General features: G+C 39.7%; 3 protein-coding genes and 1 non-coding gene across 5 annotated transcripts; 2 read left to right on the top strand and 2 right to left on the bottom strand.

The window, feature by feature from the left end:
- Window positions 1-2,703: 2,703 nt before the first annotated feature.
- Window positions 2,704-2,808, bottom strand: LOC117279419 (small nucleolar RNA R71). Its single transcript, XR_004509849.1, has one exon. It is a non-coding gene; the product is annotated as a small nucleolar RNA R71 (small nucleolar RNA).
- A 588-nt stretch (window positions 2,809-3,396) lies between these two features.
- On the top strand, window positions 3,397-4,158 carry LOC138898525 (uncharacterized). Its single transcript, XM_070184600.1, has 2 exons — window positions 3,397-4,022; window positions 4,080-4,158. Exons 1-2 carry the CDS (start codon window positions 3,397-3,399, stop codon window positions 4,156-4,158), a joined length of 705 nt encoding a protein of 234 aa, XP_070040701.1.
- A 5,729-nt stretch (window positions 4,159-9,887) lies between these two features.
- LOC138898524 (uncharacterized) lies at window positions 9,888-14,939 on the bottom strand. The gene is made up of 3 exons (XM_070184599.1): window positions 14,331-14,939; window positions 13,959-14,036; window positions 9,888-9,986 (listed from the first exon to the last, which is right to left on the bottom strand). Exons 1-3 carry the CDS (start codon window positions 14,937-14,939, stop codon window positions 9,888-9,890), a joined length of 786 nt encoding a protein of 261 aa, XP_070040700.1.
- A 538-nt stretch (window positions 14,940-15,477) lies between these two features.
- LOC104089359 (F-box protein CPR1-like) lies at window positions 15,478-23,403 on the top strand. Of its 2 annotated transcripts, none has more exons than XM_070186017.1 (2): window positions 15,478-16,589; window positions 23,068-23,403. In XM_070186017.1, exons 1-2 carry the CDS (start codon window positions 15,566-15,568, stop codon window positions 23,079-23,081), a joined length of 1,038 nt encoding a protein of 345 aa, XP_070042118.1. In that variant the 5' UTR covers window positions 15,478-15,565; the 3' UTR covers window positions 23,082-23,403. The 2 variants fall into 2 exon arrangements, with proteins under 2 accessions (XP_070042118.1, XP_070042117.1); XM_070186016.1 differs by having other exon boundaries at window positions 15,478-16,773.
- The last annotated feature ends 239 nt before the right edge of the window (window positions 23,404-23,642 follow it).

The following is a 23,642-nucleotide window of genomic DNA, read 5'->3' as shown; positions in this document are numbered from 1 at the left end:
TTAAAGTATATGTATTAAAGTGCTTAGGAAAGTATAGTTACTCTTATATCCAAATGTATCCTACCCGACCTGCAGCCTACATTATAACCAATTAAAGTCCTACTTGATCCTAGATCGAATGAGCTCGATTAGTAGAGTAGTACACTACAGGCAAGCCTATGGCGCATCTTTTGTGGCATATGAATGTTATTTCTGAGAGTGAGTGAATTCTTTCCATCTTGAGTTCCTAGTTGTTCTTAAATTTTATTATGTGTGGAACTAATCTCTTTTGTTGTGTGAGGGCACTTGATTCATGAAGAAAAGGTAATGTCATTGACCTATATGTTAGAGTAAGTGAGTGAGTTGTGAATAATGCATGATACTTGAGAGTCAAATCTTGAGGTGAAGATGTTACACCCTTGTGCTTAGTCTATTTTAATGATTCTTGGTGTGATGAGTTAGGAGAATGGTTTAAAAAGGTCATTTCTATATAAAGCGTTGTTTAATTTGCTCGAGAACGAGCAACGTTTAAGTATGGGGTAGTGATGTTTGGCTATAATTCCATATTTTTAGCGCATTACTTACCTTGTATTTTGGGGCTTTAATGCTAAACTATACTATATTTGTGCTTAATTGAGTCTATTTTATGTGTAGGTACGTTGAACACAAAATTAAAAGCAAAGTAGAGATTTTATGAGTATTTTATACACTACAAGAATGGACCATGATTATTTATTAATTAGAAGCATTATGATGCTATATGGAGCAATGATTAAAGAGACCAAAAAAAAAAAACAAAGCAAGAATTGAAAGTGGAACGAAAGAAGAAACAAAGAATTGAAAAGAAATAAAGAAGAATTGAAAGTGGGACGAAGCAGCGAAAGTCGTTTCTTATATCCAAATGCTTCTAATCAAAGACAAAGCAACAGAATGAAAAATGAAAAAAAGCAGGCGACGCGAGATGTAATGCTCGCGATAGAGCATGCGACGCAAGCTTTCTAGCTCGCGTTTGAGAGTGCGACACGAGGCCTAAAGCGAGGAGGAGTTCGCTACAGAGCTTGCGAGGCACAGTGTACGTCGAGACGAGGCGTGCGTTTTGCCTTGCGAGGCGAGGCCTGTAGCGAGGATATTCCGGATTTTTAAAGCCTATTTTGTCTCCTATTTGGTTTTGGATTTGATTATTCCGTTTAGGTCACTTCCCTACACATATAAATAACCATTAAACAACATTCTTAGAGGTGTTTTTTGGCGACCGAAGTCAAGAGCATCACGGTGACAACTTGTGGAGAAGAAAATCATCAAGTTCTTCATCCCTTTATCTTTTATTTATAATTTATTTATGCACAATACTTGAAAAATTGTTACTACGAACGTGAGTGGCTAAAAACACATAGTTCTGGGGTTGTGATTTAGCCATGAATATTATTGCTTTACGTTGACTTAACCTTGATTATAATTCACTAATATATGGTTGTTTCTTCAATTCTGTGATTAATTGCTTAATTGTCTGGCCAGCAGTTAGGTTCTATTTACTATCTATGTTATGCTTGGGAAAGCCATATTTAGATTAGAGAAGAATTGAAAAGAGCACGATCTTAATTCTTAGGGGAGGCGGATTTGTGGTTAGGATAGGAATATACCTAGTCATCGTGCTTAATTAAATATCATAATCTTAATGCGTTCTTTGATAGATTGATTCCATAAAAATATAGGCGTTAATCTATTTTGAATAGGCGAGTAGTACTTCGAGAGAAGGCTGTGAGAGCAATTGTTTGATTAATTAGCAACCATGAGTGAATTGTATGAAATGGAGAGTTAACTAGAACATAATAGGATTGGTGAATCGATCACTACCCTAGAATATTTATCTCTACTGAATACACCACAATTATTTTACTACTTGATAATTTAGTTACTACTTAGAATTATAGTTTAGTATAATCACATTCTTGAACTCGATTTTAGCTTGACTGAATAACAATCTTGGTGATTTTAGTAGGTAGTTTATACAAGTTTATGTGGGTTCGATACTCGACTTATCATTTTATTACTTGTACGACCACGTATACTTGCGTGTACGTTTGGGAGCATCAAGTTTTTGGCGCCGTTGCTAGGGACTTGTATATCGACTACTTTCTAGTTTTTGCTTTAATTGTTTATTTCGTCAAGTCTAATGTTACTTGATTGTTGCTATGATCTCAGGAACTTTGATTGAATGTGTAGGGTCAGAAGCCAGGACAGGCTTCAAGTCTTTGACCCCGAACCTGAGAGAACATTTCATAGGAGGTTGACGGAAGCAAGGGATACAAATAATCTTCAGGCACTCGTTCAATTTCCTGTGAACATGGCAGAGGAGAAACACATGGCTGTTCAGGAGGTGGCGATGCCCAGCATTGCTAATGTCACCTCCAGCATTGTGAAGCCCAGAATTACTGGGCACTTTGAGCTGAAACAGAGCATGATCTAGCTACTTCATGTAAATGGGCAGTTTATGGGTCTTTCACACGAGGATCCACAACAGCATATCCTGAACTTCTTGAAGATTAGTGATACGTACATCACTAATGGGGTCACTCCAGACTATGGGAAGCTCACACTTTTCCCATTCTCTCTGTTGGGCGAAGCAAGCAATGGCTAAAGGCAGAACCATCTAATTCTATTACATCATGGAATGATTTGGCAAGGAAATTTCTGGCAAAGTTCTTCCCTTTAGGCAAAACTGCAAAGATCAGAAGTGAGATAGTCGCCTTCAAATAGAAAGAGGGGGAATCTCTATACTCAGCTTGGGAGAGGTTCAAGGGGCTGCTCAGAGATTGTCCTCATCATAATCAGACAAACAAAGTGTTAGCTCACACTTTCATAAAAGGGCTATATCCTGAGACAAAAATTGTGGTAGATGTTGTAGCTGGTGGTCAAGTGTTGGAGAAAAGTTTTGACGAGATATATGCATTATTGAACAAATTCTCCAAAAGCAATCCGGATTGGCAAGGAGAAATGGGCAGACACACGGTGCAAAAATCTGCAGGGGTTCTCGAGTTAGATTTCGTCTCGGCATTATCAGCGCAAATTTCTACACTAACCAACCAAGTCAATCAGATGACCTTGGTTATTAACAAGGTTAAGTAGCAAGCTCAACCAGTGTAACATGTTCAAGTGTTTTGTGAAGTATGTGGAGAGGGTCACACGAGCGACTTATGCCCAGTTAATCCAGAGTCTGTCCGCTTTGTGGGTAATGCAAATAGGGGCCAGACAAACCAATATGGGAATACTTACAATCCCAACTGGAGGAACCATCCAAACTTCTCTTGGGGTGGAAACCAAGGTGCTCAAAATCAATACCGACCACAAGTACCTCAACAACAATATAGACCAACTCAGACTGAACAATATGCAAACTCAACAAGTCACCTTGAGAAAATGATGAAGAAATTGGTGGCTGACCAGCAAGCCCAAGCCGGAGCAATGAGAAATTTGGAGCACCAAATAGGACAACTTGCCAATGCCCAAAATACTCGACCAGTTGGAGCTCTTCCAAGTGACACTGAGGCTAATCCTAAGGCATCTATTAATGTTGTCTCATTAAGGAATGAGAGACAATTAGAAGAAGTCCAGTCGAAAAAGAGAAAACAAGTAATCTTTAATGAGAAGTCGGCCACTATAGAGTCAGAATCAGAAAAATCAAAGGAGTCTGAGAAGCCAGCTGAAGAGGCGGTGGCTAAGCAACCCCCACCATTAGTTTCAAGGCCACCACCTCCGTTCCCTCAAAGATTGCAGAAAGTGAAGGATAATGTCGCGTATAAAAAATTTCATGATATTTTGAAGCAGGTGCAAATAAATATTCCATTGGTAGACATCCTGCAAGAAGTACCCAAATATGCAAAATACATCAAGGACGTAGTGGCAAATAAAAGGAGGCTGACTGAATTCGAGACTGTGGCACTCACTGAGGAATGTAGCTCTAGAATCCAAAGCAAGCTACCTCAGAAATTGAAGGATCCGGGTAGTTTCACAATCCAAATCTCGATTGGTAAACACGCAGTCGGGTGAGCTTTATGTGATCTTGGAGTGAGCATCAATCTGATGTTGCTATCTGTGTTCAGACAGCTGGGTTTGGGTGAGCTGCGCCCAACAACGGTAATCTTACAGTTGGCTGATCGCTCCCTTGCTCATCCGAAATGAGTGATTGAAGATGTGTTAGTTCAAGTGGGTTCTTTCGTATTTCTTGATGATTTAATTATCTTGGACTACGAGCCTGATCAGGAAGTCCCATTTATTTTGGGGCGTCTATTCTTGGCCACAGGCCGAGCTATTATTAATGTATGCGAATGAAAGATAATGATGAGAGTAGGAGATCAAGTGGAGGTATTTAATATGTACAAAGCACTCAAATTGCGAGCCCACTATGAAGAGCTATCCATGATTTCTGTAGTGGAAATTAATGATATGTCATTGGTGCCTTATATGTTCCCCATAGATCTTCTTGAACGAGCTTTGATTGGGAATAAAGAAGACATTGAAGATAAGATGATGAGCGAAAATGAACAAGTAATTGATACATCGTGCAATTATGTCCATGTGTTTGGGAAGTTTGAGGAGTTAGGCAGGCCTGTTACTCTGACCCTCCCTAAGCCATTTATTGAGGAAGCCCCAAAGCTAGAATTAAAGCCCCTTCCAGCACATCTGCGTTATGCTTATTTGGGGAACTCTGAAATATTGCCAGTAATTATCTCGTCTAGCCTGACTAATGTATAAGAAGAAAAATTGCTCAGAGTACTTCACGAGCATAAAAAGGCTATAGGGTGGACAATTGCTGACATCAAAGGAATCGGTCCATCGTTTTGCATGCATAAAATCTTTCTGGAAGATGGACACCACCCCAGTGTTGAGCAGCAGAAGAGATTGAATCCTATCATGAAAGAAGTCATGAAAAAGGAAGTAATTAAGTGGCTCGATGCAGGTATCATCTTTCCCATCTCTGACAGCAACTGGTTAAGCCCAGTACAATGTGTGCTTAAAAAGGGAGGGATGACTGTGGTTGAGAATGAAAAAAATGAGCTAATTCCTACTCGCACTGTGATGGGGTGGAGAGTTTGCATTGATTACAGAAAGCTCAACAAAGCAACCCGCAACCCGCTTCCATTCATTGACCAAATGTTGGACAGATTGGCGGGGCATGATTATTATTACTTCCTTGATGGTTATTCGGGGTACAACCAGATCATCATATGCCTAGAGGATCAGGAGAAGACCACGTTTACTTGTCTTTATGGCACTTTCGCCTTCAAGAGAACGCCGTTTGGTCTTTGTAATGCTCCAGCTACTTTCTAGAGATGCATGATGGCTATTTTCACCGATATGGTGAAAAAATTTGTGGAAGTTTTTATGGATGATTTTTCAGTCTTTGGGTCTTCTTATGATGATTGTTTAAAGAATTTGAGCAAGGTATTAGCCCGTTGTGAAGAAATAAATCTGGTATTGAATTGGAAAAAGTGCCATTTTATGGTGCAGGAAGGCATCGTGTTGGGTCACAGAGTGTCTAGGAGCGGCATTGAAGTTGATAAGGCGAAGGTGGAGGCGATTGAAAAATTACCTCCACCCATTTCTGTGACGGGTGTCCGGAGTTTCTTGGGACACGCGGGATTCTATCGATGCTTTATTAAAGATTTTTCTAAAATTGCTGCTCCTTTGTGCAGGTTGCTTGAAAAAGATGTGACTTTCAATTTTGACGACGCCTACCTGAAAACTTTCGAGGAGCTTAAAAAGAAGATGGTGGTTGCCCCCATTATTGCCATACCGGATTGGTCCTTACCATTTGAGCTTATGTGTGATGCAAGTGACCATGCTATTGGGGCAGTGCTAGGCTAGAGGAAGGATAAAATATTTTATTCCATCTACTATGCGAGTAAGACTCTTGATGATGCGCAGCTGAATTACACCACCACTGAAAAGGAGTTGTTAGCTGTGGTGTGGGCCTTTGAGAAATTTCAGGCATACTTGGTGGGAACAAAAGTCATAATCAATACCGATCATGCAGCAATCAGGTATCTATTTACAAAGAAGGAATCTAAGGCTAGATTGATGCGCTGGGTTTTTTTGTTGCAGGAATTTGATGCGGAAATACGAGATCTAAAGGGCACAGAGAACCAAGTAGTTGACCATCTATCAAGGCTGGAAAATCACAACCACATGGAGGAGGGTGGCCAAATTAAAGAAGTATTTCCTGATGAGCAACTTTTTGCTATCACCCAAGACGCTCCCACATGGTACGCGGACTATGTGAATTATCTGGTGAGCAGAGTACTTCCTCCTAAAATTGAATCTGAAGCTAGAAAGAGGTTTCTACATGATGTGAACTTCTACTATTGGGATGAGCCATATTTGTACAAGCAGTGTGCTGACCAAATAATGAGGAGATGCATACCTGAAAAGGAGGTCGAACTAGTGTTGTATAATTGTCATGCATCACCCTATGGAGGCCATCATGGAGGTGATAGAACAGCTGCAAAGGTATTACAATCCGGTTTATTTTGGCCAACATTATTCAAGGATGCTCATGTATTTGTTAAGAAGTGTGACCAGTATCAGATAACAGGAACAATCACAAAGAGGCATGAGATGCCTTTAAATAACATCCTGGAGGTCGAGATTTTTGATGTGTGGGGGATAGATTTTATGGGACCATTACCATTGTCCAGAGGAAACAAATACACTTTGCTAACAGTTGACTATGTGTCAAAATGGGCAGAGGCGATCGCATTGCCAATGACTAATGCCATGGTGGTAGCCGCATTTGTGAAAAAGAACATATTCTCGAGATTCGGGACTCCACGTGCTTTGATTAGTGATGAAGGGACACACTTTTGCAATCGGTTGATGAATAACCTTCTAGCTAAATATGGAGTCCGCCATAGAGTTGCGACGGCATATCATCCTCAAACAAGTAGACAAGTTAAGGTGTCTAATAGAGAAATAAAGCAAATCTTAGAGAAAACGGTGAGTGTGAATAGAAAAGATTGGGCTGCAAAATTAGATGATGCCTTGTGGGCATATAGAACTGCATACAAAACTCTAATTGGGGCGTCGCTGTATAGGCTAGTTTATGGGAAGGCATGTCACTTGCTTGTTGAACTTGAACACAAAGTATATTGGGCCATTAAGAAGTTAAATATGGACCTTGAAGCCGCGGGCGAGAAAAGACTCTTGCAGTTGAATGAGTTAAATGAGTTCAGGCTGCACTCGTATGAAAATGCTAACCTTTACAAAGAAAAGACAAAAAGATGGCACGACAAGCATATCAAACCGCGTCACTTTGAGCAGGCCAACATATATTATTATTCAATTATAGACTAAAGCTATTTTCTGGGAAGTTAAAATCGAGATGGTCAGGCCCGTTTGAGGTAGTGAGAGTCACTCCTTATGGTGCAATTGAGTTGCGAGCTTTGAATGGTGAAAGAAAATATTTGGTGAATGGACACAGAGTAAAGCATTATTAGGGAGGAATAATTGATCGTGAGAAGACCAAGGTTGTACTCGCTAATGAGTAAGCGAGATTTTGCGTCGTGCCGCGACGTTAAATCAGACGCTTGTTGGGAGGCAGCCCATCTTTACTGCTTTCGTTTATTTCTATTTGTTTTTCTTATTATTGTTGTAGTATTTGTTTTTTAGGATTATAAGCATAGTAAGCAAAGCCATTGGAAGAGTGCAAAAGCGAATTAGATGGTGAGAACTAAGTGTGGGGTGCCACCCAAAGGACCATGCTTGGGGGAAGTCTGAGTACCCGTGAGCCGCTATTATTTCGGCCTTTGTCCTTTCAGGGAGTTTCTTGTCCACCCTCGTTATTGTTTTGCTTATTTGTGCATTGGGGTCATTGCACTCTTTTAAGTGTGGTGTGGGAGAATTCTTTAGATAATTAGTAGTAGGATGTTAGAAAAATGTTAACTTCTTATTTTTGTTTTCGGAGTTGTGTAGTATTTTAGTAACAATTCACAAAAAAGAAAAAGTAGAAAAATTGGATTTTTCCCGATGATGGGTCTCATTCGGGAGGTTTCTTGAGAGATTTAAGTATAAATAAAAAGGACAAAAAGATTTTTTTTTGTTAGGTAGTGTAATAACTCCCCCTTGGTTTTTCTTTGTGCCGCATTTCTTTTTCAAGGGTTTTGTTTGAACCGGGTGTAGGTAGTTTTATTTTTTTAGGAGTAGGAGCCACTTTGAGATGAATTGAATTGAATAAATATCTCTTGACTTTGTTATGCCTTGAGAATAGTGAGTACTTTGGTTATGCCACTTAGGCTCAGTTTTTGACTCTTGTATAAGTATCTTAAATCGTATGATCTTAACTTTGCTTAACTGCTTTGACTAGAGTGTCTTGATGAGTCCAATCCTGAGTGAGTTATGTGCCATGTGTGTGTGAGGTTTGTGTATTATTTTGTGCATTGCATTTGATGTCTAGAACTTGCCCTGTGTGTTTGCAAAGCGAAATAGTAGTTTTGGTCAGTCTTGGAAGTGATATAGGCATTTCTTTGTTGAGCCAGATATGTGTAGTTTACCCGCCTAATTGTTATGTAACGTAGTTAACCTCTTTGAGCCTGTAATCCTGTTTCCTTGGCAACCACATTACAAGTCTTACCCATTTGTTTGAATTAACCCATATTTTGAACCTTTTAACCTCTCATGAGCGCTTGAATTATTATGAACTTTGTAAAAGTTAATGTGTGAGGTAGTTGGTTTGGCTTTTGAGTGGAACTAATGAAATAAAGAGAAAGGTGCACTATTTTGAAAAAATAAGAGCTACTTGAATTGAAAAAAGAAAAAAGAAAAATATAGTTATATTGTTATTGAAAAATACTCCTTAAAAGTGGTGACTTGATGTAATTGTGCTTAAAGAAGTATGGAGTTAATATACATTGATGTGAATGTGGAGTTATGGTTTGACATAAGTATGGGGTTTGAATGTTAAAGTATATGTATTAAAGTACTTAGGGAGGTGTAGTCACTCTTACATCCAAATGTATCCTACCCGACCCGCAACCTACATTACAACCAATTAAAGTCCTACTTGATCTTAGACTGAATGAGCTCGATTAGTAGAGTTGTACACTACAGGCAAGCCCATGGTGCATCTTTTGTGGCATATGAATGTTATTTCTGAGAGTGAGTGAATTCTTTCCATCTTGAGTTCCTAGTTGTTCTTAAATTTTATTATGTGTGGAACTAGTCTCTTTTGTTGTGTGAGGGCACTTGATTCATAAAGGAAAGGTAATGTCATTGACTTCTATATTAGAGTAAGTGAGTGAGTTATGAATAATGCATGGTACTTGCAAGTCAAATCTTGATGTGAAGATGTTACACCCTTATGCTTAGTTTACCTTAAAGATTCTTAGTATGATGAGTTAGTAGAATGGTTTAAAAAGGTTGTGTCTATATAAAGCGTTGTTTAATTTACTCGAGGACGAGCAACGTTTAAGTATGGGGTAGTGATGTTTGGCTATAATTTCATATTTTTAGCGCATTACTTACCTTGTATTTTGGGGCTTTAATACTAAACTATACTATATTTGTACTTAATTGAATCTATTTTATATGTAGGTACGTTGAAGACGAAATTAGGTGCAAAGTAAAAAATTTATATGTATTTTATATACTACAAGAATGGACCATGATCATTTATTGATTAGAAGCATTATGATGCTATATGGAGCAAAGATTGAAGAGACAAAAAAGAAGAAGAAACAAAGCGAGAATTGAAAGTGGAACTATAGAAGAAAGAAAGAATTGAAAAGAAAGAAAGAAGAATTGAAAGTGGGACGAAGCAGTGAAAGTCGTGTCTTATATCCAAATGCTTCTAATCAAAGACAAAGCAACAGAATGAAAAATGAAAAAAAGCAGGCGACGCGAGATGTAATGCTCGCTCAATTGCCCTTCCCGTTATCATCAAACAAAAGACTACCATACACGCCTTTTGCCGGCAAGCTACCCCAGAGCCGACGCCTCCCTTTCTGCCTTTCTATCTATACTTCCCATCCCAGCAAATTATGGAACAAGCATTCACTATTTTACTAAAAATGGAACGAAATGATCTTGTTTTCTTCCTCGGTTGAAAAGAGATGTCTTGAGCAATCGGAGAAGCACTTTGATAAACAGATTTGAAACTACCCTCTTACTCGCACGCCTACCAACTAGAATGAGGACAGTCAGACTAACCCTAAAAAAGAACTCTCACTCGAGAAAGCGGCCCCCTTTCTGCCTTTCTTGCTTGATTCGTCATATCGATTTGGGTTTTTCCGCACCATATTTTGATCTGCCTCTTCTTCGATCCGGAATTCCCAGCAAATCCTGCGCTCAAGCATGCGAAGAAAGCTCGAAGAGCTTCTATTAGGATATTTTGTGAGCTCCTTCGCCTAGCGGAAACCTCCGCTTTTGTCAAGCAGGCATGATTGTCACGTCGATCGAATAGAGCATGCGACACAAGCTTTCTAGCTCAAGCTTTCTAGCTCAAGTTTGAGAGTGCTACACGAGGCCTAAAGCGAGGAGGAGCTCGCTACAGAGTTTGCGAGGCACAGTGTATACCGAGACGAGGCGTGAGTTTTGCCTCGCGAGGCGAGGCCTGTAGCGAGGGTGTTTCGGATTTTTAAAGCCTATTTTGTCTCCTATTTGATTTTGGACTTGGTTATTTCGTTTAGGTCTCTTCCCTGCACATATAAATAGTCATTAAATACCATTCTTAGAGGTGTCTTTTGGCGACCGGAGGCAAGAGAATTACGTGGACAACTTGTGGAGAAGAAAATCATCGAGTTCTTCATCCCTTTATCTTTTCTTTATAATTTATTTATGCACAATACATGTAAAATTGTTACTACGAACATGAGTGGCTAAAAACCCATAGTTCAGGGGTTGTGATTTAGTCATGAATATTGTTGTTTTACGTTGACTTAACCTTGATTACAATTCACTAATATATGATTGTTTCTTCAATTCTGTGATTAATTGCTTAATTATCTGGCCAGCAGTTAGGTTCTATTTACTATCTATGCTATGCTTGGGAAAACCATGTTTAGATTAGAGAAGAAATGAAGAGAGCACGATCTTAACTCTTGGGGGGAGGGGGGGGGGAAGGGAAATTTGTGGTTGGGATAGGAATATACCTAGTCACCGTGCTTAATTAAATATCGTAATCTTAATGCGTTCTTGATAGATTGATTCCATAGGAATATAGGTGTTAATCTATTTTGAATAGGCGAGTAGTACTTCGGGAGAAGGCTATGAGAGCAATTGTTCGATTAATTAGCAACCATGAGTGAATTGTATGAAAGGGAGAGTTAACTAGAACATAATAGGATTGATGAATCGATCACAACCCTGGAATATTTGTCTTCACTGAATACACCACAATTGTTTTACTACTTGATAATTTAGTTACTACTTAGAATTATAGTTTATTATAATCACATTCTTGAACTCGATTTTGGCTTGACTGAATAACAATCTTGGTGATTTTAGTGGGTAGTTGATACAAGTTTCTGTGGGTTCGACACTCGACTTATTATTTTATTATTTGTACGACCACGTATGCTTGGGTGTGCGTTTGGGAGCAACACATTGACATACGTAATGTTAAATGTCTTTACCTTTCATGAAAAAAAGTGATAAATCTCTATTATTTGTTATGCTATCAACTATGTATTGAGATATTCTAGAATTTTGACCTTAGCAACTGTAGCCAAACAAGACAATGAAAGAAAACAGCTAATCCTTGTAGAAGAACATTGTCAAGAGTTTAGCACACATGCATTGACTTATATTATGATTCTATTTGTTGATTTGCATTTGTTGTGAGCCATTCAATTGAGGAAGTAAGAGAAAATCAGAAGGGGTGTGTGAAGGGCGGCTAAGCACATGTGTGACCTAAAGCTAAAGTTTAATGCGATGCCTAAATTTTTAAAAGAAAGTGGTGATCTATAGTTTTATTTGAAATTTATTTTTCTAGCTGTTTGAGATGTAAAGTTGTTTATATTATTTTTTATAATCGATTTCTTCTAATAATTCCTTTAAATTGATAATATAACCAACTCATTTAATTTTTTTTGAGACATTATTGATCTTAGATTAGATTTTATCAATTATAATTTTAAAAAGCTTATTTTCACTGAGGTAACTGTTATAGAAAAACTCTACTTTTATACTAGCCTTATTGAGAGAAGGACACAGCTAATGACATATGAATCTCCAGTTTTAAATTACCTAACTACTCATTTTGGACATCATAATATGATAAGTGGATTGGCCTGAGTACTGCTTGTGATTATTGTTAACTTTAATAATTCTTTTGATATTTATAATAGACAACATATACCACTTGAAGTTGCACCGTCTAGACATCAGATAAGTTAACTATGGTATTTTTGTTTTTGTTCATTGCTTAAGTTGAATCGGGTAAATAGGAAAATTTAAATAAATTGGGTAAATAATTTTAAAATTTCTTATTTATAGAAAAAGTTCCCAAAAAATAATACTCATAGAAATGACACCAGGTAGTCAGGGCTGCTATTTAAAAATTAACAGTACGTATTGAATTTTAGTTTTTTTCGTGACAAAACCTGAAGATGAGATTAGTTTAAAATTTTAAAATAAAATAAGTAATGACTAATCTCTAAATAGTATATATCTGTGTATTTGCCCAAAAATAACAACAACAACAACAAGAATACCAACTCAGTGAAATCCCACTAGTGGGGTCTGGGGAGGGTAGTGTGTACGCAGACCTTACCCCTACCCCGAAGAGGTAGAGGCTGTTTCCGAAAGACCCTCAGCTCAAGAGGACAAAAAGACAAAATAAGACAATATCAGTATCATCACAGAAATCATAAGAAAAATATGAACAACATGAAATCCACAAGAAAGATGCAAAACAAAAACGAAAAAAAAAGCAAAAACAAAAACGATAGCTAGTAAATAGGTCCGACACTGAAACGCAAAATAGTAAGACACGACATTGCCACTAGCTAGCTTAGACAAAAACCCTACCAGACTAGTCTCACAATGGTACGAATTAAGACAAGACTCAACTACTTCCTAACCTACAACCCTAATACTCGACCACCACATCTTCCTATCAAGTGCCATGTCCTCGAAAATCTGAAGCCTCGCCATGTCCTGCCTGATCACCTCTCCCCAATACTTCTTCAGCCGCCCTCTACCTCTTCTCGTGCCCTCCATAACCAGCCGCTCACACCTCCTTACCGGGGCATCTAGGCTCCTCCTTTGTACATGCCTGAACCATCTGAGCCTCGCTTCCCGCATCTTGTCATCAATGGGAGCCACGCGCACCTTCTCCCGAATATTAACATTCCTGATCTTATCCATCCTAGTGTGCCCGCACATCCACCTCAACATCCTCATTTTCGCTACTCTCATCTTCTAGATATGTGAGTTCTTAACAGCCCAACACTCAGCCCCGTACATCATGGCCGGTCTAACTACCACTTTATAGAACTTACCTTTGAGTATCGGTGGCACTTTCTTGTCACACAGGACTCCAGATGCTAACCTCCATTTCATCCATCCTACCCCAATACGGTGTATGACATCCTCGTCGATCTCCCCTCCCCCTGAATAACCGACCCAAGGTACTTGAAGCTACCTCTACTTGGGATGACCTGTGAGTCAAGCCTCACATCCACGCCCACTTCCCCAGGCTCAGCGCTGAACTTATACTCCAGGTATTCCGTCTTCGTCCTACTCAGCTTGAAACCCTTAGACTCAAGAGCATGTCTCCAAACCTCCAGCCTCTCGTTAACACCAGCTCGCGTTTCATCAATCAAAACTATGTCTTCGGCGAATAGCATGCACCATGGCACCTCCCCTTGAATATGGTGTGTTAATGCGTCCAACACAAGGGCGAATAGGAACGGACTGAGCGCGGAGCCCTGATGTAGCCCCATAACAACCGCAAAATGCTTAGAATCGCCTCCTACTATCCTTACCTGTGTCTTAGCCCCATCATACATGTCCTTAATCGCCATAATGTAAGGAACTGATACACCTTTTGCCTCCAAGCATCTCTAGAGAACTTCTCTAGGAACATTGTCATATGCTTTCTCTAGGTCAATAAAAATCATGTGCAGGTCCTTCTTCCTATCTCTGTATTGTTCCACCAACCGCCTAACAAGGTGTATAGCTTCTGTAGTAGAACGACCCGGCATGAACCCGAACTGGTTGTCGGAAACAGACACCGACATCCTCACCCTCGCTTCAACCACCCTCTCCCACACTTTCATGATATGACTCAGTAATTTGATACCCATATAATTGTTACAACTCTGGATATCATCTTTGTTCTTATACAATGAAACCACCGTACTCCACCTCCACTCATCCGGCATCCTCTTCGCCTTAAATATAACATTGAACAATCCAGTCAACCACTCCAAACCTGCTCTCCCCACACACTTCCAAAATTCCACCGGAATCTCGTCAGGCCCTGTCGCTTTGCCCCTACTCATCTTACTCATAGCTCCCACGACCTCCTCCACCTTGATGCACCTGCAGTATCCAAAGTCACGGTGACTCTCGGAATGCTCCAATTCACCTAGCACGATATCCCGATCTCCTTCTTCATTCAGAAGTATATGAAAGTAAGTCTGACATCTCTTCTTAATCTGGGAATCTTCCATCAATACTCTACCATCGTCGTCCTTGATGGATCTCACTTTGTCCAAATCCCGAACCTTCCTCTCTCTCAACTTGGCCAGCCGGAATAGCTTCTTCTCCCCATCTTTTTCCCCCAGTTCCTTGTACATACGACCATAAGCTGCAGTCTTAGCCTCTGTGACCGCCAGCTTAGCTTCCTTCCTAGCTACCTTATACCTCTCCATGTACGCACGCCTCTCATCCTCACCTATGCTTCCCACTAACTTCAGGTGCACCGCTTTCTTCGCTTCTACTTTACCCTGGACCCACTTCATTGCACCACCAGTCTCCTTTGTGCCCGCCAACGATGCCCGTCGAGACCCCTAACACCTCTCTCGCAGCCTCCCTTATACAGTATGTTGTCGTTGACCACATAGTGCTCGCGTCACCACTGCTCCTCCAAGCTCCCAGAGCCGACAACCGCCCCTCTAACTCTTGGGCTTTATCCTTAGTTAAGGCTCCCCACCTGATTCTCGGTCTTCCTCGAGCAGACCTTTTCCTCCTCTTCAACATAATACCAACGTCCATTATCAAGAGCACATGCTGCGTCATGAGTATCTCACCTGGAATCACCTTGCAATCCTTGCACAACCCTCTGTCACACCTCATGAGGATGAGATAGTCAATCTGAGTCTTCGCCACCGTATTTTAAAAAGTAACCAAATGCTCCTCCCTCTTCGGAAAGGTAGAGTTCGCAATCACCAACCCAAAAGCCTTAGCGAAGTCCAGCAACTTAGCCCAAAAATAACGTGTACAACTATACAACCAAAAGAAATAGGAGTATAGGTTCAATTTAGATTTTAGAAGAACCTCTCAACCGTATAAATAGTAAGAAAGACCTCTTACTTACACGGTACCATCCTTCTCTCCACAGCAAAACCCTCAAATTTGTGCAACCCAAATGGAATCCAAAGTAGATGAAGCCTCCGATCGGCGCGCACAACACAGCAAACCTATGAACCATTCTCAACTTCCGTCATCTTCAATACAAGATTCAAGCTTTAACAGAGTACTTATTCTTCCACCAGAACTCATTACTGAAATACTCTTAAGGCTTCCTGTGAAATCACTCTTGAAATTCAGGTGTGTTTCAAAATCTTGGCTTTCCTTAATCTCTAGCCCTGAATTTGTCAATACCCATCTCAGTACATGTGTTAATAACACAGAATACACCCACCACAGGCTTATGTTGGGTTTAGATAAAGGTCTTAAAGTATATTCTGTTAGGTCTTTACTTTATGAGGATGAGTCTGTGGAGGCGACCCACTTGGATTTTCCCACGAAAGGCTACTTCAGTATTGTCGGTTCTGTAAATGGGTTGATCTGTCTTAGAACTGGGCCAAATAATATGCTTCTATGGAATCCATCTATGAGGAAGTTAAAAAATTGTACTGCTTTTATAGCTGCACCAAAGGGTGTCTTCTACCTCTGGGGTTTTGGATATGATGAGGTTCATGATGATTATAAGGTAGTGCGTATGTTCTATGCTATTAATGGTGGCAATTCATGTGATGTTAAGGTCGAAATATATAGTTTAAAGAGTGATTCTTGGAAGGGAATTGATGGTTTCCAATATGGGAAGATACACTCTTGTTTGGGTAAGTTGGTGAATGGGAAGCTTCATTGGATTACGTCTGGTGCTCATCCTGGTAGTAATGACGGGGACATCATTTTTATTGATTTGGCTGATGAGAAATGGGGAATGTTGGAACAGCCTTGCCATGGAGAAAATGAGTTCTATTTTAATCTTGGAGTGTTGGGAAGTTATCTTTCCGTGTTTCGTACTTATCAAAGTACTTGGGCCGATGTGTGGGTTATGAAGGAATATGGGGTCAAAGAGTCTTGGGCAAAAATTTATACCATCAAATTTGATGAGGATATTCCTAAGCATGGGCGGTCTCCATTGTTTTGCAAGTCAAATAAAGGTGAAATTTTACTTGCGCTTGGATCAAGATTCATGATATACAATCCAAAGGCTAACTCGTTACGATACCCAAAGATTTCTAAAAGTTATTTCTCTTTTTCTGATGGAATCTGTGTCGAAAGCCTAGTTTGTCCATTTTTACAAAATGAACCAAGGATGCAACAATGAAGGCTAAAAGCACTCAGGTGAATGACAATTGTGTAGCTAATGACATGTGTTAGTTTATAGATATGTATAGTGTAGTCTTGTCCCATATTGGAAGATGAGTAATATCTTCTTGTAGTGTATAGCTATAAATAGGGACCTCTTGTATTGTATTTATCATCTAATATCAATAACATATTTTCTCCCGTACCTTCTCACATGGTATCAGAGCATTAGTGAGAAAAGATCGTTGTGCGTCATTCCAGCGTTAACCGGGAAGAAAGAACTTAGTCATCGTGTAATTTTTCCGGTGACCTAAGGCTTGTCTAAGTGAAAGTCACTTTCTATCGGTGTTGTGCTAAAACCAACATCACCACGAGGTAGATCACCCTCCGACTACCAACCCCTGAAATTTTATCCAGCAGAAAAGCCGCCACGCTCCTCCACGCGCCGGCAACAACTTTTCCGGCGAGGGTTCTGGCCATTTTTTCGCGAAGCTTCTTCAGGACAGTGTGCTCTCCTCAAAATTCCGAGCCTACCCATCTAATTCAAATTAAATTCCGGCCACTTTTATATTTTTCCGGCGTGAACAGTGACCTTTCTGGCCATTTTCTGAAAATATTTCTTCAGGACAACTTGCTCGCAAAGGAATTCCGAGTCTATCCATCCTGGTTACAACAAATTCTGACAACTTTGGAATTTTCCGGCGAACTACAGTGTTTCCGGCGTGAACAGCGTTCCGGCACAGAACAGTGTTCTGTTTTCCTGCTGTAAACAGTGTTTTTCAAGCTATTTCTTCAGTTTTCTCACAGGAGTTACTTATTTTCACTATTTCAAGTTAACCATACTACTACAAATTGTAGCGACATGGGAACCGATGCTTTGAATAGTCGGATGGTTTCTTTAGCAGAGTATATTGAGTTCCTTCAGTATAAAGCATGTAAGCAGACATCTTCTGAGATAGCTTCTGTTGTTCAAACAGGTAATAGCGTGACTTGTTTCTCCCAATCTTCATCCTCTGAGTCTTGGGTCATTGATTCAGGTGCATCAGATCATATTTCTGGTAACAAATCTCTTTTCACTACTATTTCGTATTCTCAATCTCTTCCAAAAGTCACAATGGTCAATGGGTTTCAAACCATGGCAACTGCAATAGGTCAAGCAAGCCCACTTCCTTCCTTACCTTTAGATTCAGTCCTTTATGTTCCCAATAGTCCTTTTAATCTCATAGCTATTAGTCGCTTAGCCAAATCACTTAAATGCGCTGTTTTATTTCTTGATGACCATGTTTTTATACAGGAACGCAGTACAGGGCGGATCATTGGTACCGGGCGTGAATCAAACGAACTTTATTACCTTATCCTTGCTAAATCACATGGACTCACATCTTGTCTTCCTTCTACAACTTGTCCTGTTACTGATTCACTAGATTTATTACATAAACGGTTGGGACATCCCAGTTTGTCAAAACTTCAGAAAATGGTATCTGGTTTATCTCACCTGTCAGCTCTAGAGTGTGAGTCATGTCAGCTCGGTAAGCATACCCGCTCCCATTTCCCTCGGCGTCTTGATAATCGAGCAGAGTCACCTTTTACTTTTGTCCATTCAGATGTTTGGGGTCCTAGTCGGGTTAGTTCCACCTTAGGATTCCGCTACTTTATCAGTTTCATTGATGATTATTCTAGGTGCACTTGGATATTTTTGATAAAAAATCGATCTGAGCTGTTTTCTATTTTCCAGACCTTCCACGTTGAAATTCAAAATCAATTTGGGGTTTCTATTCGCACATTTCGTAGTGATAATGCCCGAGAGTATTTGTCTTCCCCATTTCAGCAGTTTATGAAATCTCATGGGATTATTCATCAAACATCTTGTCCGTACACATCTCAACAAAATGGGGTAGCTGAAAGAAAGAATAGCCATCTTATTGAAACTGTTCGTACCCTACTCATATAATCTCATGCTCCGTTGCGATTTTGGGGGGATGCCGTTCTTACATCTTGCTATCTTATTAATCGTATGCCATTTTCAGCTATCCAGAACCAAGTTCCATTCCCTGTCATGTTTTCCCATTTACCTTTGTTCTCTCTTCCACCCCGTATCTTTGGAAGCACTTGTTTTGTCCATAACCTTACTCCAGGAACAGATAAGTTAGCTCCTCGTGCTTTTAAGTGCGTATTTCTGGGTTTCTCGAGAACACAAAAGGGGTATCGATGCTACTCTCCTGACCTCCAGCGGTACCTTATGTCCGCTGATGTTACCTTCTTTGAAACCTAATCATACTTTACAGGTTCGGGTCATCACTTAGATATTTCTGAGGTACTACCAGTTTCATCTTTTGGAGATTCAGTCACTCCAGCTCCACCACCTACAGCTCCAGTTGTAGCTCTACCACCTACAGCTCCAGTTGTAGCTCTACCACCTATAGCTCCAGTTTCACCACCTACAGCTCCGGTTGTAGCTCCACCACCTATAGCTCCAGTTCCTCCACATAATCCAGTTCAACCTTCTGCAGCTCCACCACTCTTGACTTATCATCGTCGTCCACATCCAGCATCAGGCCCAGGTGATTCACGCCCCGCATCAGATTCTGCACCTACTGCGGACTTGTCTCCTCTTAGTCAACCAATTGCACTCCGCAAAGGTGTACGATCCACACTTAATCCTAATCCCCACTATGTCGGTTTAAGTTATCATCGTCTGTCATCACCACATTATGCTTTTATATCTTCTTTGTCCACTGTTTCTATCCCTAAGTCTACAGGTGAGGCACTATCTCATCCAGGATGACAACATGCTATGATTGACGAGATGTCTGCTTTACATGCGAGTGACACTTGGGAGCTTGTTCCTATTCCTGCAAGTAAGTCTACTGTTGGTTGTCGTTGGGTTTATGCAGTCAAAGTCGGCTCGGATGGCCAGGTTGATCGGCTTAAGGCTCGTCCTGTTGCAAAAGGATATATTCAGATTTTTGGGCTTGATTATAGTGATACTTTCTCTCCCGTGGCTAAAGTAGCATTTGTTCGTCTCTTTTTGTCCATGGCTGTTGTACGTCATTGGCCTCTTTATCAGTTAGACATTAAGAATACTTTTCTCCACGGTGATCTTGAGGAAGAAGTTTATATGGAGCAACCACCTAGTTTTGTTGCTCAGGGGGAGTTTAATGGTTGTGTGTGCAGATTGCGCAAGTCACTATATGGTTTGAAACAGTCCCCTCGAGCTTGGTTTGGTAAGTTCAGCACAATTATTCAGGAGTTCGACATGACTCGTAGTGAGGCTGATCACTCTGTGTTTTATCGGCATTCTGCTCCTAATCTGTATATTTATCTAGTGATTTATGTTGATCATATTGTTAGTACTGGTAATGATCAGGATGGTATTACTAATCTGAAGCAACATCTCTTTCAGCACTTCCAGACTAAGGATCTGGGTAGATTGAAGTATTTTCTAGGTATTGAGGTCGCTCAGTCTAGCTCAGATATTGTTATTTCACAGCGGAAGTATGCCTTGGACATTCTTGAGGAGACTGGAATGATGGGTTGCAGACCTATTGACTTTCCTATGGATTCGAATGCTAAGCTTCTGCCTGGACAGAGGGAACCTCTTAGAGACCCTACGAGATATAGGAGGTTGGTTGGCAAATTGAATTACCTCACAGTGACTAGACCTGGCATTTCTTTTTCGGTGAGTGTTGTAAGTCAGTTTATGAATTCTCCCTGTGATAGTCACTGGGATGCAGTTGTTCGCATTCTTCGGTATATAAATTCAGCTCCAGGCAAAAGATTACTATTCGAGGATCGAGGCCACGAGCAGATTGTTGGGTGCACAGATGCTGATTGGGCAGGATCATCTTTTGATAGACGTTCTACGTCTGAATATTGTATTCTAGTAGGAGGTAATTTGGTCTCGTGGAAGAGCAAGAAACAGAATGTAGTTGCTCGATCTAGTACCGAAGCCGAATATCGGGCCATGGCTATGGCGACGTGTGAGTTAGTTTGGGTCAAGCAGTTGCTCAAAGAGTTAAAGTTCGGAGAAATCAGCAAGATAGAACTAGTATGTGATAACCAAGCTGCTCTTCATATTGCGTCAAATCCGGTGTTCCATGAGAGGACTAAACACATTGAGATCGACTGTCACTTTGTCAGAGAAAAAATACTTTCAGGAGATATTGTTACAAAGTTTGTAAAGTCGAATGATCAACTAGCAGATATTTTCACTAAGTCTCTTACTGGTTCTCGTATTAGTTACATGTGTAACAAGCTCGGTACATATGATGTGTATGCATCGGCTTGAGGGGAGTGTTAGTTTATAGATATGTATAGTGTAGTCTTGTCCCACATTGGAAGAGGAGTAATATCTCCTTGTAGTGTATAGCTATAAATAGGGACCTCTTGTATTGTATTTATCATCTAATATCAATAACATATTTTCTCCCGTGCCTTCTCACAACATGTAAGAGCTCCACTTCTGTGCATTTTTTACTAGTGCTGTTAAATTCTATTTCTTTTCTTTTCAGGCATAGAACAAGATACGCATGTGTAAAAGGACATCTTTTAATCATCTACTTGTGATCTTGTTAGTCATTTTCCCTTTTTGCAGTATCTTCATGAAACAATATTACTTGCAAGAACTGTTATTTTGGTTGTAGTGCTCGGTGTCTTTGACTTCAATCTAAATGGTTATGGATTTTGTTTCTCTTCTTGACCTGTGTTTTCATAGGGATGTGCCTCTAGACATGGAAATTGTGGCGGGTAATTGCGCCAATAATGCCTAGGTATAGCCATTGCCAGTGTTATTGTTTGATCTAGGGGGGCTTCTTTGAGTATTCTCCTTTAAGGGAAAACTTAATAGGGGGAAAGTGGATACTCATGAGCTATTGAAGAAGGGTTAAGTTATGACATAGTATCTAGTTTTGGTGTTTTTCCTTGCTGCAAATAGATAATTGCTTAATTTGTTAAGGACTAATTTTGGTGTTTTGACTGCTTTTATTTGCTAATAGCTAATTTTGTATTTTCTTCGGTAGTGCGTCCTCATTCTTTTACGTATTTGGTCAATCAAATGTTGAATCTTTATCACTTTGGCTGTATGATTGACATGAGCAAGAGTATCTGTAGGAAAAAGCATTTTAGGTAGTGAATTTAGCTACCATAATCACGAGAGCGTGGTAGGAGTATCAAAGACCAAGGTAATATTGGAGAAAGATATTTAGGATGAGCTTTGTTTAGGAGGGTCATGCTATTCTAATTGATAAAAGTTCTACTTTTTTCGTCGTTACTTCAAACAAGTAGTGCTCCTACTATATAGTAAATCTATATCTTGTTTCGAAATGGAGAGGCAATTTGTATCTAAATATTGACTTTTTAAAAGAATACTTGTATATTCTGTTTTGTCTTTCAAAATATTGGAAGGTAGAATAATTAGGTGTCACGGTAAATCGGTAATCACCAAGTAAGAGATGAAAGGTTGAAAATCCTTGTTTGAATTCATTTGAACCTAGTAGCTTTGGCTCGGACCATGTGTATGCATCAAAAAGTTTACTAAATAATTACCAATAATTGATTTCAAACCCAGCAAATCAAACGAGTTTTGGTAGAATTCCTAGCTTGAACCTATGAAGTTCAAATCCCGATCCGCCTCTGAGTCTAACTTATTTGTTATGTCATCAACTGTCTATTGTTATTTTGGGAATTTGACTTGTCAGTGTAGTCAAGCAATTCAAACAAGGAATAACTAATCCTTGTAGGAAAAAAATGTCAAGAGTTTGACACGCTAGTCTTGACTTGTATTGTGATTTTATTTGCTGTTTTGCATCTATCTAAGCCATTAAACCAAGGAAGCAGTGAAGATATGAGTAGGTCAAAGTAACTTACTGTACATTAGTGGAGCAATATGATGGAGAAAGAAAATGAAGCCAAGAGGGGTGTGCATTTGGAAATTGTCGCTAGTTAGATTTGTTGTATCAAGAGAGGGCATGGTTATATGTAAAGCTTATAGCTATAAATCAACTTAATACCCACGTCTCGCAGCATTATATGTTGCACACGGATTATTATTCTTAACTACTCCCCTTGACGCTGCACTATCTTGCTGGCTAGACTTTAAGATAGATTAAATTTGTTCATGTTCGATGCTTAGATTTTGAATCGAAGCACCTCTTAAATGTCTTAACTGTAAATGGTAGGGAATAGGAGCTTGTCTTTCTTGATTAAACAAGACAAATAGTTGCTAATGGAAGTAACTTTTGCTGTGCTTTCTAAATCGACGCATTTTGTTTTACTTGTCATGTTGTATCAGTGAGGTGCTTTGTTAACTGTTATGTACTATTGAACTTTCAGGAGGTGAAAACTGATGTTAGGAACAAATAATCGACCCTCTACTGATGGCACACGCAAAATGATGAAGCATTATATTAGCTCATGTGATGTGCTAATGTTATTTCCATGCCCAGAGAGCAGGACATTTTCTTATTGTTGTCCAGAGAGCAAGACACATACTTGTGATAATCCTATTTCCACTTGCTTATTGCTTTTATGTATTCTGTGAGTAAATTTTGCCTTGAAGGTTAATCGTGACACACGTTTAACAAGCTTCTCCAGCTTACCTTGAATGTTTGTAGATAGTATCAAATGTAGATTGATCTGCTACTTATATTTATGATAATGTTTGTTAGATTTGTTCAAGTTTTAAAACTCTTAGTCAAAGAAAAGGAGAACAAAAAGAAGGAAAAGAAAGAACAAGGACAATCACTCAGTAACGAAGCTCGGTATGGTGATAAAAAAAGCAACGTTTAAAACTAGGATAAACCTGGTACATGCATATACGCCTGTCACATCGCATATATGTCACCCTCAATCACGTTGCATTTAGCCAAGCTTAGAAAAAATTCCCTCAAATTAAGGTCAAAGTCTGA

This window comes from Nicotiana tomentosiformis, chromosome 9 (genome assembly GCF_000390325.3).
Source record: "Nicotiana tomentosiformis chromosome 9, ASM39032v3, whole genome shotgun sequence".
NCBI lineage: Eukaryota > Viridiplantae > Streptophyta > Magnoliopsida > Solanales > Solanaceae > Nicotiana > Nicotiana tomentosiformis.
This window is presented reverse-complemented; position numbering and strand designations above follow the sequence as displayed.

Excerpts from the sequence above, each read along its gene's own strand:
- LOC138898525 (XM_070184600.1), top strand. The coding sequence starts at position 3,397 with ATGATGAAGAAATTGGTGGCTGACCAGCAAGCCCAAGCCGGAGCAATG. Across the intron at positions 4,023-4,079 it reads ATTGGTAAACACGCAGTCGG|ACAGCTGGGTTTGGGTGAGC; the intron begins GTGAGCTTTATG and ends ATCTGTGTTCAG.
- LOC138898524 (XM_070184599.1), bottom strand. The coding sequence starts at position 14,939 with ATGAAGTGGGTCCAGGGTAAAGTAGAAGCGAAGAAAGCGGTGCACCTG. Across the intron at positions 14,037-14,330 it reads ATGAGTGGAGGTGGAGTACG|AGATGCTTGGAGGCAAAAGG; the intron begins GTGGTTTCATTG and ends GAAGTTCTCTAG. Across the intron at positions 9,987-13,958 it reads ATGATGGGGCTAAGACACAG|ATAGAAAGGCAGAAAGGGAG; the intron begins GTAAGGATAGTA and ends TGGGAAGTATAG.
- LOC104089359 (XM_070186016.1), top strand. The coding sequence starts at position 15,566 with ATGGAATCCAAAGTAGATGAAGCCTCCGATCGGCGCGCACAACACAGC.